Below are 15,955 nucleotides of genomic sequence, written 5' to 3'. Positions count from 1 at the left end.
ACTCCTTGGTCACATTGTGCACATAATGATGATGTCCTACCGAGTGGGCCCAGAGATACCTCTCCGTTTACACGGAGTGACAAATCCCAGTCTCGATTCGTGCCAACCCAACAGACACTTTCGGAGATACCTGTAGTGCACCTTTATAGCCACCCAGTTACGTTGTGACGTTTGGTACACCCAAAGCATTCCTACGGTATCCGGGAGTTGCACAATCTCATGGTCTAAGGAAATGATACTTGACATTAGAAAAGCTCTTAGCAAACGAACTACACGATCTTGTGCTAGGCTTAGGATTGGGTCTTGTACATCACATCATTCTCCTAATGATGTGGTCCCGTTATCAACGACATCCAATGTCCATGGTCAGGAAACCGTAACCATCTATTGATCAACGAGCTAGTCAACTAGAGGCTTACTAGGGACATGGTGTTGTCTATGTATCCACACATGTATCTGAGTTTCCTATCAATACAATTTTAGCATGGATAATAAATGATTATCATGAACAAGGAAATATAATAATAACCAATTTATTATTGCCTCTAGGGCATATTTCTAACAGTCTTGTCTCCTTAATGAGGCACATGTTTCGGGGGGGGGGAGGTAGCCGGCTACGCCCCTGGCCGACTAGGGGAGGTCGGGCCGCCTTCGAGCGTTTCTCTGGCTAAAGGGGCCCGCCGCTCGCGGGCCGTACTGGCGGCTGTCGTGGGTGACATCGAGGTTAACATGGCTACTGTGTAGCGCCGGACGGGTGATGGCTGACCCGTACGGCGCCCTGTGACCATGCCTGTTCCGGGATTCGGGGGGTAGTGGGCTGTACTGCGGCCACGCCCTGTCTTATCACCGTTATGTGGATGCAGTCTTGGTGGGTGCAGTCTTGGCCGGCTTCTGGGAGTCGGCTTTCTTCATGGCCGGCCTCTGGGAGTCGGTCCTCTTGGGGCCGGCTCCTTGGAGTCGGCCATCTCGTAGCTTTCTTTGGGAAGGTTTCTGAGGCCGGGTCGCCTTCGGGTAGTCGGCCCTGGGGATAGCCGGCCGGGGGGAGGCGGCCCTATGCTCTGTATGCTTGAAGGCTCGAATGGCCTGATAATTTTTCGAAGAGCCAGGGGGAGTCGGTTAGGCTACCCGTGGCCATTTACTCCAACACATGCTGATGGAGTGAAGTTACTAGTAGGCTCAAGTTACAAGCACACGCTCTTCAATTCTACCTCTGAGCTGATCCCCTGCACTTTCCATACTTAGCTTAAATCTTGAATGCCATCGAGCTACTATGAAATCCTACATCTGTTAAATTTTACCCCCCTTTTTTAACATTATGCTAGTATATTCAGAGCAATGTTGTCAAGAAGCTCAGTCCACAGATCCATCGTCGCTCTCCAAATTACTTTGCAAGGGTTTGAATGCTGCCAGAAGAACAGCAACCTTGTTCGCCAGGAACCCTGCAGTGCCAACAAATAGCTCAGTCGGAGTCAGCTCGAAGTTGTCACCACCAGCACCGTACTTCAGTGCAACAGCCCCAGCAACCATTACAATCGACAATATCAACCATGGCCTTCTTACGCCGCTGAAGTTCATAGTGGGCTCTGAACTGCTCGCTTCTGAAGGAGAACTAATTGCCGGTAACCCGTCCACAGATCTTTGGAGCAGCAATAGATACAGCAACCCTCCAATCCCACCGACGAGGAACGAGTAGGCAGCTCCATCATTCGAAGCCAGAGTGAAGGCAGAGAAACCTGTTATAACAATAGATATGTCGTAAAGCAGCAAGGATTGCTTGAGATCAGCATACTCCCTCAGTCCATCTTCCTTCAATTCCTTAATGCTTGAGGTTGTCTTTGCTGAGGATAGCTGCCCCTCTTGAAGATCAGAAATGCTAATTCCTGACAGGTCAGTGATAGCAGTAGGCCTTTGTTGGGGATCGTAGCAGAATTTAAAAAATTTCCTACGCATCACCAAGATCCATCTATGGAGTATACTAGCTACGAGGGGAAAGGAATGCATCTACATACCCTTGTAGATCGCGAGCGGAAGCGTTCCAATGAACGGGGTTGATGGAGTCGTACTCGCCTTGATCCAAATCACCGATGACCGAGTGCCGAACGGACGGCACCTCCGCGTTCAACACACGTACGGAGCAGCGACGTCTCCTCCTTCTTGATCCAGCAAGGGGGAAGGAGAGGTTGATTGAGATCCAGCAGCACGACGGCGTGGTGGTGGAAGTAGCAGGATTCTCGGCAGGGCTTCGCCAAGCTTCTGCGAGAGGGAGAGGTGTTGCTGGGGGAGAGGGAGGCACCAGGGGCTGTGGTGCTGCTGCCCTCCCTCCCCCACTATATATAGGCCCCCTGGGGGGGCGCCGGCCCTGGGAGATCAGATCTCCAAGGGGGCGGCGGCCAAGGGGGAAGGGGGGGTGGATTCCCCCCCAAGCCAAGTGGGGCGCCCCCACCCCCAGGGTTTCCAACCCTAGGCGCAGGGGGAGGCCCAAGGGGGGCGCCCCAGCCCACTAAGGGCTGGTTCCCTTCCCACTTCAGCCCATGGGGCCCTCCGGGATAGGTGGCCCCACCCGGTGGACCCCCGGGACCCTTCCGGTGGTCCCGGTACAATACCGATAACCCCCGAAACTTTCCCGGTGGCCGAAACTGGACTTCCTATATATAATTCTTCACCTCCGGACCATTCCGGAACTCCTCGTGACATCCGGGATCTCATCCGGGACTCTGAACAACTTTCGGGTTTCCGCATACTAATATCTCTACAACCCTAGCGTCACCGAACCTTAAGTGTGTAGACCCTACGGGTTCGGGAGACATGCAGACATGACCGAGACGCCTCTCCGGTCAATAACCAACAGCGGGATCTGGATACCCATGTTGGCTCCCACATGTTCCACGATGATCTCATCGGATGAACCACGATGTCGAGGATTCAATCAATCCCGTATACAATTCCCTTTGTCAATCGGTATGTTACTTGCTCGAGATTCGATCGTCGGTATCCCAATACCTTGTTCAATCTCGTTACTGGCAAGTCACTTTACTCGTACCGTAATGCATGATCCCGTGGCTAACTCCTTAGTCACATTGAGCTCATTATGGTGATGCATTACCGAGTGGGCCCAGAGATACCTCTCCGTCATACGGAGTGACAAATCCCAGTCTCGATCCGTGTCAACCCAACAGACACTTTCAGAGATACCCGTAGTGTACCTTTATAGTCACCCAGTTACGTTGTGACGTTGGGTACACCCAAAGCACTCCTACGGCATCCGGGAGTTACACGATCTCATGGTCTAAGGAAAAGATAGTTGACATTGGAAAAGCTCTAGCAAACGAACTACACGATCTTTTATGCTATGCTTAGGATTGGGTCTTGTCCATCACATCATTCTCCTAATGATGTGATCCCGTTATCAATGACATCCAATGTCCATAGTCAGGAAACCATGACTATCTGTTGATCAACGAGCTAGTCAACTAGAGGCTTACTAGGGACACGTTGTGGTCTATGTATTCACACATGTATTACGATTTCCGGATAACACAATTATAGCATGAACAATAGACAATTATCATGAACAAAGAAATATAATAATAACCATTTATTATTGCCTCTAGGGCATATTTCCAACAGCCTTGCTTCCACAACTGAAGCTCCATCCTCAGCAAGCAGCACACCGAGCTTGTCGAAAGTGAACTGTAAACCGCTGAACTTGAGCTCAAGTGTTCCCTCAAGATCTTTAGGTGTGTTCAGTGCTCCATGGATCACTTTCAGACTTAAACCATCTAATCTCCACGAACCTGATCTTGAACGGTAATATTGTGAAAATGAAGGGAAGAACATTTACATCAGGTGAGATGGGTACGTTAGTATAGTATAGGGAATGGAACATATTTGCAGAGAACAGAAAACTAGGTGGATAGTGTACCTGATTCAAGGCCGATCCAGATTTCTTTGATTGTCAGCAATTTGGGACCTTTAAAGGTGATTATATCAACTGCACCACTTTGAAAGGGAAGGAATTGTGATGCCTTGGTGCCATGTGAAGGTTGGTCCCCATAGATTGCTGGTACTCTTTCTAGCAAGGAGTCACTGTCAACATCGATTAAGCAGATTAAGATTGCAGAGTTCTTATCTAGCAGAGAGGAACTAAGTTCTCTACTTGTGCACAGCTCTAGTATGTAAAAGGCATCAGACTCTTCCAATATGAGTTTTGATAGTATCTCATCAGGGACACTATTGGGAAATGTTTTTGGTTCCACTTTTGGCAGAAGACGAGATGGCTTTACAGAGGCGACTAAATCTGGACAACAAAATGAAGGCAGCAATTCAGAAATTTTATGATCTGAATATAACAAGAAGGAGTTTAGGTTCAGTGACAAAGTCACAATTGAAATCATCACAGAGGGCATATATTATGAAAAAATGGGACAGAGGACAGCGTATTCAGCTTGACGTTCAGAATGCGTGGCACCATGCGTGAGTATTGAAAGATTTGAGTAAATACAGAAACAATTTTTACTCCCATTACGACCACATGATTCACTGTGAAATTTCCAAAGAATATATTGCTTCCAAAGGAACCACTACAAATTCCCAACATCCAAAGCAGGCTTAGTCTAATTTCGGTAGTGAATGAGATGGTTTGCTTAATTCCTATGAGACATACCTTCCAATGAAGAACTTTTTGCAAAGGTAATCGCTGGCTGATGTCTGTTTTGCTTTCTGAAGTTCCTTCCAGTTGAGCTCAAATGGTAAGGCATTCTGGAACTGTTGAGTGATAGCCATCCAGAAAGAAACTCGGAATGAACCGAAGGAGCCGGGTGGCTAGCACAAACGATCAACATTTCGCTGTAACAGGATGAGCAACAGATAGCATGTGTTACACAAATAAGACACACAAAGGCTGTCTGCTAACATTTCGCTGTAACTTAGCTATCCGTGATGGACTTTCTTAAACGCCATCATTATTTATCTCTGCGTGTTTGAGCTGTGCATTTGTCGATGGGCCTGGGAGTTGAGCTAGTAGGGTAGTGGCATGGGTCCAAAGTAGTAGAAATAACACAAAAACATTTTTTGAGTGTAGGCTTTTCCTTGCTCAAGCCTGCCTACTAGAATCGCCAGTGCTTGAAAGGAAAAGTGAAGGAAAAACATAGGAATTGAAAAGTTTCCTATGGTACCACTATTCATGCATTTGGTTCAAAGGAATGGAGTAAAAGAAAACTGTAGGATTTGTTCCTTTAGTGCCTCCTTAAAAGAAAAAACCCGTAGGAATTTTAATATCCACTTGTCCTCCTTTTCAAATTCCTATTCATGAAGCACAAGACTAAGAGATAGTAGCATAATAGCTTTATAACCGTACATTTTCTTGTGACTTAATCTCATCATGTTTTTTTGCATCCTGTGATCTTCCAATTCTTGTGAACCAAACACCCAGATTGGTAGAAATCCTGTGTTTTTAAATTCTCTGTTTTGAACGTGCATTCCTATCCTATTCCTGTGTATTTCATATCCCTGCATTGTTAGAATCCTCAATTTCAAACAAGTCCTTACACAATTACTTCTGTTACAGATATGTGTCAAAGAAAACCATGTGTGGTTTGTCTCACTCCTACTGCGCTGTGTTCCACCTCAGCTCAGCTGCTCCAATGACGGAAGGATTCACCACAGCAGGGATCCACTCTCCAGACTGTCTTTCGCCGCCTCAGATCTTCTTCCCCGCCGCCTGCAGCCACGACAACTGTATTACCATCATCAACTGAGCAGATGACCTTGAGGACTACACGGGTCCGCAAGAGAGGTCGCACTCTTCCGTGTCTGCTTACATTATGCATCGTTTAATATGATGACATGCTACTTTATCGTTGTGTTCACCTATTAGACTCTGAGTCAGGCCCAAACTAATGCTGAAACTTGAGTTTTTAAATGGTTGCGGGGTACATATTGGGGCAGCAATCAGTACTATCTGTCTACTATCTGGTTAATCTCGGGTGTCTACTATGAGTTTCATGTTGGGTTCAAACAAACATTAAAGGAGCCATTATCTGTATTTTTAACTAAAGCTATTATCTGCCTGCTATCATTGGTTTTGGGTCTATCCACAGTTTGCTACCATCACTCTGGATTTGTGCATGCACTCCTTACATAACCTCACTATGTTTTATTCATATGCATGTCAGTTATCGTACACAATGGAACTGAACATGTAGAGCAAAAGAGACGAGCCTTGCGTGGCAATAAAATTTCATGTAGACGTTGCTCCATGGTGGGTGCAAAGGCAGCCCCCCTCCACCCATTTTGGATTGTAATAAAGAGGAAGACAACTATTCTGAGGGGGATTCAGAAGGAGAAGACCACTCCTATTTACCCCCTAGGTCTTCGCTCTAACTTGGCATGCTGATGCTGGTAATATCATGCATATGGTGCCTTGCATTGCTTACCTTATATATGTCATCTGCTTAGTTTAGACATGCTTTGCGTGAATGCCATCTGTTTAGTTTCTTTATCTTATATGTGAATCATGCAATGCCATCTTGTTTAGCCAGGCATCATATATGTGAATTTTGCAATGCCACCCTGGTTAGCCATCATCTTATATGTGAACTATATCATGCCATCATTTTTTTATTACGTATTAAATTTGTCAACAATTTTAGTACATTCAATTACTCTTCCTATGCATCAGCCATTCGGCACGGTCATGGAAAAATCTGGAGTGGAAACAAGGTCTTCAGAGCAGACAATGCTAACTGACGAAGCACATGTCTTGCTGGTTACAGATAGCTCCTTAGAGGAGGATTCCGAGGCAGATGACCAGTCCTATTCCCTCCCCCCCCAAGGTGCATGCTCTAACTTTGCAGGGTTATGTTGCTCATATCGTGCGTATGGTATCTTGCATTGCTATGTCATTTGCTTAGTTTAGACATGCTTTGTGTGAATGCCACCTGTTTAGTGTCTAATTACCATAAATGTGAATCATGCAATGCCATCTTGTTGCAAGACATTATATATGTGAATTATGCAATGGTATCTTGTTGCAAGGCATTATATATGTGAATTATGCAATGCCATGCTATTTAGCCAAGCGTCATATATGTGAATTATATCATGCCGTCCTTTTTTTGAATTTCTCATTGCATTTGTCGACAATGTTTGTATATTCAACTCCTCTTCCTGTGCATCAGCCATTTGAGTTGGTGATGGAGAAATCTGGAGTGAAAACAAGGTCTCCAGAGCAGACAATGCTACCTGTTGAAGCAAATATCTTGCTGGTTACAGATAGCTCCTCAGAGGAGGATTCAGAGGCCGATGACCAGTCCTATTATCCCCTGAGGTGTATGCTCAAACTTGGCAGGGTTATATTACTCATATCATGCATATGTTGTATTGCAATGCTTAGTTTTTACATCATATACACAATATTGAATGCCATCTCCTTAGTTGACACATCATATATGTGATTGCCCTCTGCTCACTTGCTTAGTATATAAATCATATATTTGAATTATATCATGTCATGATGTTTACATAGACATCATGTATCGGAATTATGGCATGCCAACCCATTTTCTAAAGACATAATATAGTTATATCATCTCATCCTGTTTACATAGTCATCATATTTTGAATTATGTCATTCTATCCGTCCATCAACAGCATGTTTGTGATTTATGGCATGCCAACCACTTTAATAGACACATCGTATAGTTATATCATGTCATCATGTTTACATAGTCATCATATTTTGAAGTATGTCACTCTATCCTGTTTAGTTAGCTATCATACATGTGAAATTGTGTCATGCTATCCTGTTTAATTAGCCATCATATATGTGAAATTATGTCCTGCTATTCTGTTTGGTTAGACGACATAAATGTGAATTATTTCATGCCCTGTTTTCTTCCCTACTATCCATTGCATCTGTCTATCTTACAATGTCTGTACATTCAATTACTTTTCTTGTTTATTAGCCATTTCAATTGGAGGGGGTGATGGCAGTATCTGTGCGAGTAAAAACACGGTCTTCAGAAAAGATCATGCTACCCGTCGATGCAGATAGAACCACGGTTGTACTTGCCCAAGAACCATCCCCACCACACATAACCCAGACTCACGCAGATTGTACCCCTACCTAGTTGGACAGAGAACCAGCTACACCCCTTCTAACCCCAACCCCAGCAGATAGTAACCCAGTTCCAGTTGACACAGCACCATCTCCACAACAGAGCACCCAAACACGAGCAGTTAGTAAGGCAACTGTAGTGCCCAAAGCACAAGGACCACCACTCCGAACCCCAAGTCAACGCTTAAAGCAGAAGAAGAATTGTTCTCAGGTCAGGTTCTGTAGCTATGGTTCATACTCCTTTGCTCTTGCATCACTGTATTTACTCATACCAACTAATTTCAAATTTGAATGATGCAATTGAAAATCCAATGGCGCAACAGGTATGTTTTAAACCTGTTTCTTTAATGTGTTTGCTGTTGTAACTTGCTCTATGTTGATTCCAGTTTCAATTGAATAAATAGTTATGTTCTCATGCCATGCACATTACAAGTGTTGTTATTGCTGTGTAGTTTCCCACACTTATATTCTGTCTATGCTGCTTTGTCTTAAATAGATATGATTTGAACTGTCTCTATCTTGATTTGGCAACATAAACGAGAATGATATAGACCATACAATGACCATACTACATAGATATATGTTTGTTTCATGCTGTTATCCTATCCACCTTACTACTGAACTGGTTTACCAAAATGAGTTTCATATACAACATGGTAAACCTGTGATGTGTTTGTTTGTTTCTCTTTTAGAACGCGGATAAAATATTGGAGAAGAGTACCCCGTTATGCAATGGTAAAGGAAGTAATGCAGATAAGGTTCAAGATAGTGAGACATCCCTGTTGATCTCCAAGAAAGCTGATAAAAACTATATTGAAGACACTGAGACAACCCCAAAGTCCTGTCTTGATGTAGTGTTCGAGTTACTGCCCACTACTGCTGGCACCAGCTCTTCGAACTCGCTGCCTGAATCAGTTCGACTTCTTGAGTCTCAACTTCAAGTTGAAAGACATCGATCAGATGTTCTGCGGCAGGACGCCGAAGGACTGCAGAATTCCCTGCAGAATTCAGATGCATACTTTCTAGTGCAACAGCAAGCACTGAAGGATTTAAGCGCCAAACAAGAGAAAGTCAATAAGCTTGCTAAGCATCTTGCCAGCATTATGGGTACCCAGGATATTGTTTCTTGAGCTCTTCTGAAGTGGTTTCAGTTCTGGACTTGTTTTGCTGCGGCGTTTATTTGCACTGGTCGCCAACTTTGACAACTAGTGTATGTGATATGCTGCTTTCTTCCCTATATTTGCACTGGTGGTGAACTTTGATGCCCAGTGGATGTAATATGTGTAATAGTCGTGATAGCCTAGCGTAAGTTGCTTGCTTATTTATTTCCTTGTTGTCTTGTTTATTTGTTTGCTTGTAGTCAATGTAGTTCTTTTTTCGTGGTTTGCTAGTGGCCGCAATAACCTATTTTTTAAAACTATGTCACAATAACCATGGGCTACATATTTACTGTAGTGACCCTGGGCCTCCTACGGGCCATAGAAACAATGGGCCTTCTACGGGACATAGAAACAATGGGCCTTCTACGGGCCGTAGCATCAATGGGCCTTCTACGGGTCGTATGATCGATCGTCCAAACATGGGCCAAAAACATACCACATTATGGGCCGTAAATGGGCTAGAGTTGGAACCATCTGTTCATGGGCCGACCATAACGGGTCGTCATTAATCGGCCGTATTATGAAAACGGCCCAACGGATTAACGGTCCGCAAACGGGCCGACTGTAACAACGGGCTGAATTTGGCCCACAAGCATAAAAGGCCAGTAACAGGCCGTAAGTAACCGAATGTTGGAAATGAGCCCAAGAATAAATGGGCCCTGAGAAGGCCGAAAGATAACACGGGTTGGAAACGGCCCAATGGAACAATGGGACGTTAATGGGTATAAAGCGGGTGCAGTTTTCATTACGGGCCAGTTTCACCATAGGCCGTTAATGGGCCAAGAGTAACAAAGGGCCTCATATGGGCCGAAAGACATCATGGGCCATACATGGGTCGGAAGTTACAACGGGTTGGAATCATAATGGACGGCCCAAATGAAGCTACTGGGCTTAATTCCGATAGGCCGTAACGGGCCGTGAGTTAGCGGGCTGTAAATGGACTATATGCGAACATACCGTTAACAGGCTTTCCATGGGCCGGCTCATTACCTTTTGACCAAGTCAAATGGGCCGACCTTTTCACCGGAATGGGCCACTGTTGGGCCGTGCCACGTGTCGACCTATCATAGGCGCCTCCTGTCCAATGAGTGGATGACATCTGTCCCAACGGTGAGCCAACACGTGTTTCCTTCGGCCAATGGGAATTTTACACGTGGAAAATTCCCATTGGTCTGGGCTGTTAACGGGTTATCAGATCCAAACCGGAACCCGATAGCTTAACGGCGACCCGTTACGGTGGATGCAACGTGTCGATCACCCTTGACGAAAGCACTTCTGTGACACGCAATTTATCGTCATGGAAGTGGACACTTCCGTGATGATAATTCTGGTAATGTCATGGAACACTTCTACGAGAGCACAGGTATGACTATCTTGATTCTGTAATAAAATTGTCATGGATGTACATGCATGACAGAAAACGTGACCTACTGTGACAAACACGTATCATCGCGGAAGTGCATTTTTTTGTAGTGTCTTCTCCGTCCCGAAGAGACGGACAACCGCGCCACCACCCGCTACGACCGCCTGGTGGAGATCGAGGCAAAGAGCTACCCGCTCAAGCCGTGGCATACTCAGGGGGCGAACTTTGTGTTTGGCCACTTTCGGGTGCTTTGCTGCGTGGACCAGAGCTGCTTCAATGCCGGCGAATTCACAGCGGTGCGTGCCTTCCTCCGTGTGGAGGCAGACTACGTCATCCCCGCCGGCTGCATTCTCCACCTCCCCCCTAACCAGATCATTGACGTCACTCTACGGAAGGTCAAAACCCGGGCCATGTACGAGGACCTCATGGTCCCTCTCGACAGTGATAACGGCAACGACAACGATGGTGCCCCTCACGTTCATGGTGCGTGGAGGTGGAACTGTGGCCACTCCGGCCCGTGCCCTGGCCCCCATGCCTCTGACTTCATGCCGCCGCATTCGCCACACAACGGCTCACCTGCTCCAAGCCTGCACGACAACGCGCCTCATGCTGGCGGCCTGCACATCTTTGGTACTGATGCCGCCAATGCCATTGTGTCTCCGACGACAGCGACGGCCACGCTGTAGCTGAAAACAACCCCGACACCTGATCTTCTTCTGTGGAGGTCTCTAACCACTTCTCTTCCCTAGCTATCTCCGATGTCGAGCCCTCCGTCAAGTCTGGTAATGCCATGGCTGAAACCTGCTTTCCATCTTCTTCCTTTGTTTGTGACGTTTCTGATAGCCTCTCTGCTACTCCAGTCCTTGCTTCGGTTTCGCTTGGTGACGTCCCTCACGAGGCCAACTTGCACCGGATCCATGGCGCTGAGAAGCGGGCCACCGACGCAAAAAAGCTTCATCGTAGCTGCCGCCTGGCAGAGAAGGAAGCGAAAACCTTCGTTGACATGACCACCAAAGCCATCTGCGCTAAAGCCCGGTGCTTCGACCTGTAGCTGGCATCCTCTTCCCTTTTTGATGCCCTTCAGGTCTCAGGCCTTGCCAGTGTGCCGGAGGAGCCAGCTCATGACGCTGTTGCTCTTGCCAAGATCGCAGCCCTTTGCCGTGTTGAGCCAGGAGAGGTTGCGAAGGTGTCCTCCCCTGCTCCATGATCGCCATCTGCTGCCCCTCGACGCTGGCCGCTCGCCACGGCTGCCTCGTCTCACTCTGTTTAGGCCTTACCTGCCCATGTGGGAATGATTTTGATCATGTGTTGCCTTCGTCCTGTGTTAGGTTTCGTCGTTGTTTAGGTTCCAGCTCTATTGATCCTTTTGTAAGGCACACGTTGTTTAATTTTCTTGCTCAACTTCCCTTAGTTTGTTACTGGCGCCTTTATTGTATGTCATGAACAAGCTTAAGTTCAATTTCTGTTCTTGGAATGTGCGTAGCCTCGGTCAACCTCAGAAGTGTTCTGCTATCTGAACTTCTACCATGCACCCCCATGCATGTTTTCTGCAGGAAACCAAACTCTTCACCTTCGATGCTTTCAAACAAAAAATGTTTCACCCTCACCATCTAAACCTGCTGCACACTTTACCAGCCATTGGCTCGGCAAGTGGTATGCTCTCTGCCTTCTCCTCCTCCCACTTTACTATTATGTCTACAAACTTCGGTGCCTACTCTCAAACGTCCATAGTCTATTGCCTCGCCTCCCCTCAACAACTTGTAGTTACAAACATCTACGCCCCCACTGACCACGCCCTAAACATCTCTTCCTCCAGGAGCTTGCTAGCTTCGCGCCCTCGCCGGCCACCCCATGGTTTATTTTAGGGGATTTCAACCTCCTTCGCCATGCGTCTGACAAAAACACTCCAATTTTTCACCAATCCAAATTTAATATGTTAACGCCTTCATTCACTACAATGCTCTCATCGAGCTCCCTCTCCTGGATCGCCGCTTTACGTGGTCTAGTAAGAGGGACCAACCCATTCTTGAGAAAATTGATAGAGTCTTCGTCAACGTTGACTGGGATCTCCTCTTCCCTAACACCACTATTGCCTCTCTAACCCGCTTTGTCTCTGATCATGTCCCCCTCCTCATCTCGATTGATATTAATATCCCGCATCCCGCGCTTTTTCGCTTTGAAGCAAGGTGGGCCTTAAGGCCGTATTGTCGATCGGTTATCGCTCATGCTTGGGCGGGGGCACAACTGCGCTCGAACCACGCGCTCTCTTTGGTCGCTGCCCTAAAATGTTCGCGCGTTGATTAAAAAAATGGAGACGCCTCGCGATCCCCCTTCTCACTCGTGAACGTAATTGTAAAACCGCTATCTCCATCCTGGATCTAATCAAAGAAGGCCACTTCCTCTCCACGCTCGAACTTGCCCTCCGTCGGGTTGTCATCTGAGTTCTCTTAGAGAGAAGGCGCTCTATTGGATGCAGAGAGGAAAAGCTGGTATTGCTTTGGAAGGCGATGAAAACTCACGTTATTTTCATGCCTCCGCTCGCCTTCGTAATAACAAAATCAATGTCCTGGTCTCAAATGGTTCAGAATTATTCTCGTGTGACGCCAAATCTAACATCTTTATCGGACTTCTAGCCTCTCTTCTAGGCACTGCCTTTCAACCAAGTTGGTCCTTCTCCCTTCATGACCTCTACCCCTCTCCCACTCCCCAACTTCAGTACTTGGATGCCCCCTTTACGGACGATGAGATCTTGCACGCCTTCCTCTCCATGAACCAATATGCTAGCCCGGGCCCGAATGGGTTTGGTCTGGACTTTTATCGGAAATTTTGGCACACTCTAAAGGGAAAGAATAAAGACTTCTTCTTAGACTTCCACTCACTTAACTGTGACATCTCCTCCATGAACCGGGCCCTGATTATTCTACTCCCTAAGAGCAATGAGGCTCGATCCCTGCGGATTTTCGACCCATCTCCCTGCAGAACTGCCCGATTAAAGGTATCGCAAAACTTCTGACCAACCGTCTAAAACCTCTTATACCTCTCTTGCTCCATGCTGATCAACTTGGGTTTATCTCTGGGCGCAATATCTCCGAAAATTTCCTCTACGCTGCCGATATTCTACACTGTTGTGCCAAATGCAAAGCTTCCACTCTCGTGATCAAACTCGATTTTCGTAAGGCTTTCGACTCTGTCTGTTGGACCTTGCTTCTGCACACTCTGAAGATTAGGGGTTTCCCCGATCGCTGGTGTGATTGGATCGAAGCTCTCCTTGCTACTGGATCCACTCCTGTTATGTTCAACGGAGTTCCTGGTAGGTGGATCCAATGCAAGAATGGCCTTCTCCAAGGTGACACGCTTTCCCCCTATCTCTTTATCATCATTGCGGATATCCTGCAACAAATGATTGTTAAAGCTAACAAAGATGGTCTCTTGTTTCACCCCCTTAGCCCTCAACTCCCCTGCCCTGTCTTGCAGTATGCCGGTGATACCCTCATAATAGTCAAAGCTACTCCGGAGGCCGCACAACACTTAAAATATATCCTAGATAATTTTGCTGCGGCAACTGGACTCCAAATCAACTTCACAAAGACGACCTTCATTCCCCTAAATGTTGGCCCTGTTGAGGCCGCTAATTTGGATGCTGACCTAGCCACCGACATTGCCTCGTTTCTGCAAACATACCTCGGCCTACCTCTCTCACCTCATAAGTTACCTTCGTCGGCTTTCCAACCTGTTATCGACCGTTGCAATATCTATCTCTCGGGCTGGTGTGCTTTGCTTCTTTCTCGCGGAGGCAAACTTGTCCTTCTATTTGTCGTCCTAGACAGCTTGCCCACGTACTTTATACTTTGTTTTTCTCTCCCTGCCAAGGTTTTAGAGGCAATCGGCAAACGTAGACGCACCTTTTTCTGGTCTAACGATGAGACTTGCTCTGGAGAAAAATGCTTGGTTGCTTGGGACAAGGTCTGTACTCCCCGAGTTGCAGGAGGTCTAGGTGTAAAGAACTTACGTGCACAATTTTTTTGTCTACTGCTGAAATTTGCTTACAAATTCCTTCATGCGAATAACTTACCTTGGAAGGATTGGGTCCTCCATCACTCACCTCTCCACATAGGGCTTGGCAAGAACAGCTCCTTCCTTGCCAAGACCATTTTTAAACATTTACAGAGTGTGAGAGAGATTCCCCATTGCACTGTAGGCAATGGACACTCCACCTTTTTCTGGTTAGATCGATGGCTAAAGCCAGAACCTCTGGCTATAGTCTTCCCAGCTCTTTTCTCCCACCATACTGACCAAAATGCCTTAGTAGCCACCATTTTACAGGATGGGATCGAACTTGCTCCTCGTAGTCGTTTAACCTCTACTGCGTTCGCAGAGCTTTCCTCTCTGATTTCTTTGTTGCAGGATGTTCTCCCTTCTCAGGTGCTAGACTCTAGGCGGCTGCTTAATGGTGATGCCTTCTCCACCCGAGGAGCCTATGCAGCGCTCTCTAGCTAGCTTGCTGATCCGACGCTCACAGCTATTTGGGACTCAAGAGTCCCAAAAAAAGTTATGATATTTGGTTGGTTGTTCTACCTTGATCGTTTGAACACTCAACAGAATCCGCGCAAGAAAACCATCTTGGACTCGGACATGTGCCCTCGGTGTAACAACTCGGTGGAGGATCGTGACCACCTCTTCTTCTCTTGCCCGGCTGCTCGCAAGATTTGGCAGTTGGTTGGTCTCCGACCGCATGTAACGCCCATTGTTGACCTCTTCTCCACCATGCTCCCGCCGACGCTGCCCGCCACAGTTCGGCCCTTTGTGCTGCTCCTCATTTTGTGGAAGATTTTGGATGCCAGGAATAAGAAAGTGTTCCAGAACCTTGAAACGATGCAAACCAAACTCTAGCTACAATTCTAGATGATTTAATTATTTGGTCTCATCGTCTTAAGACTGAGACACTACGAGGACACGCCGGTCGGTGGCATGATTTCCTCTCTTCTCGCAATATGTAAAGCTCTGAGTTACTGCCTCTTTTGAAATATATCCAGGTGGGGAGTCTTCCCCCCGCATGACCATTTAAAAAAAGTCAAAAGATGGAGGTTTCTTGCGTAGCACTAGCACCACAACGGATGCAATCGACTGTGAGTGGACAACGTGAGGAAAATCTAACACATTTTTGTCTGCTTCGCAGTCAATGGTTGGTCAACCGACGGTAGTGGTAAATTTGTAACAAACGCAAATTGATAGTGATATTTCAAACCAATTTTTTAAAAGGTTATGTGTAAGCACATGAGCAAGTTCTGATTGTCTTGTGCCTCCGCAAAGAAAAAG

At 46.5% G+C, this 15,955-nt stretch overlaps 1 protein-coding gene across 1 annotated transcript; it reads right to left on the bottom strand.

The window, feature by feature from the left end:
- Window positions 1-1,276: 1,276 nt before the first annotated feature.
- LOC123048968 (uncharacterized) lies at window positions 1,277-4,841 on the bottom strand. Its single transcript, XM_044471979.1, has 4 exons — window positions 4,664-4,841; window positions 3,923-4,297; window positions 3,629-3,794; window positions 1,277-1,906 (listed from the first exon to the last, which is right to left on the bottom strand). The coding sequence occupies exons 1-4, from the start codon at window positions 4,839-4,841 to the stop codon at window positions 1,351-1,353; spliced, it is 1,275 nt and encodes a 424-aa protein (XP_044327914.1). The 3' UTR covers window positions 1,277-1,350.
- Between the last annotated feature and the right edge of the window lie 11,114 nt (window positions 4,842-15,955).

This window comes from Triticum aestivum, chromosome 2D (assembly GCF_018294505.1).
Source record: "Triticum aestivum cultivar Chinese Spring chromosome 2D, IWGSC CS RefSeq v2.1, whole genome shotgun sequence".
In the NCBI taxonomy this organism is placed as follows: Eukaryota; Viridiplantae; Streptophyta; class Magnoliopsida; order Poales; family Poaceae; genus Triticum; species Triticum aestivum.
This window is presented reverse-complemented; position numbering and strand designations above follow the sequence as displayed.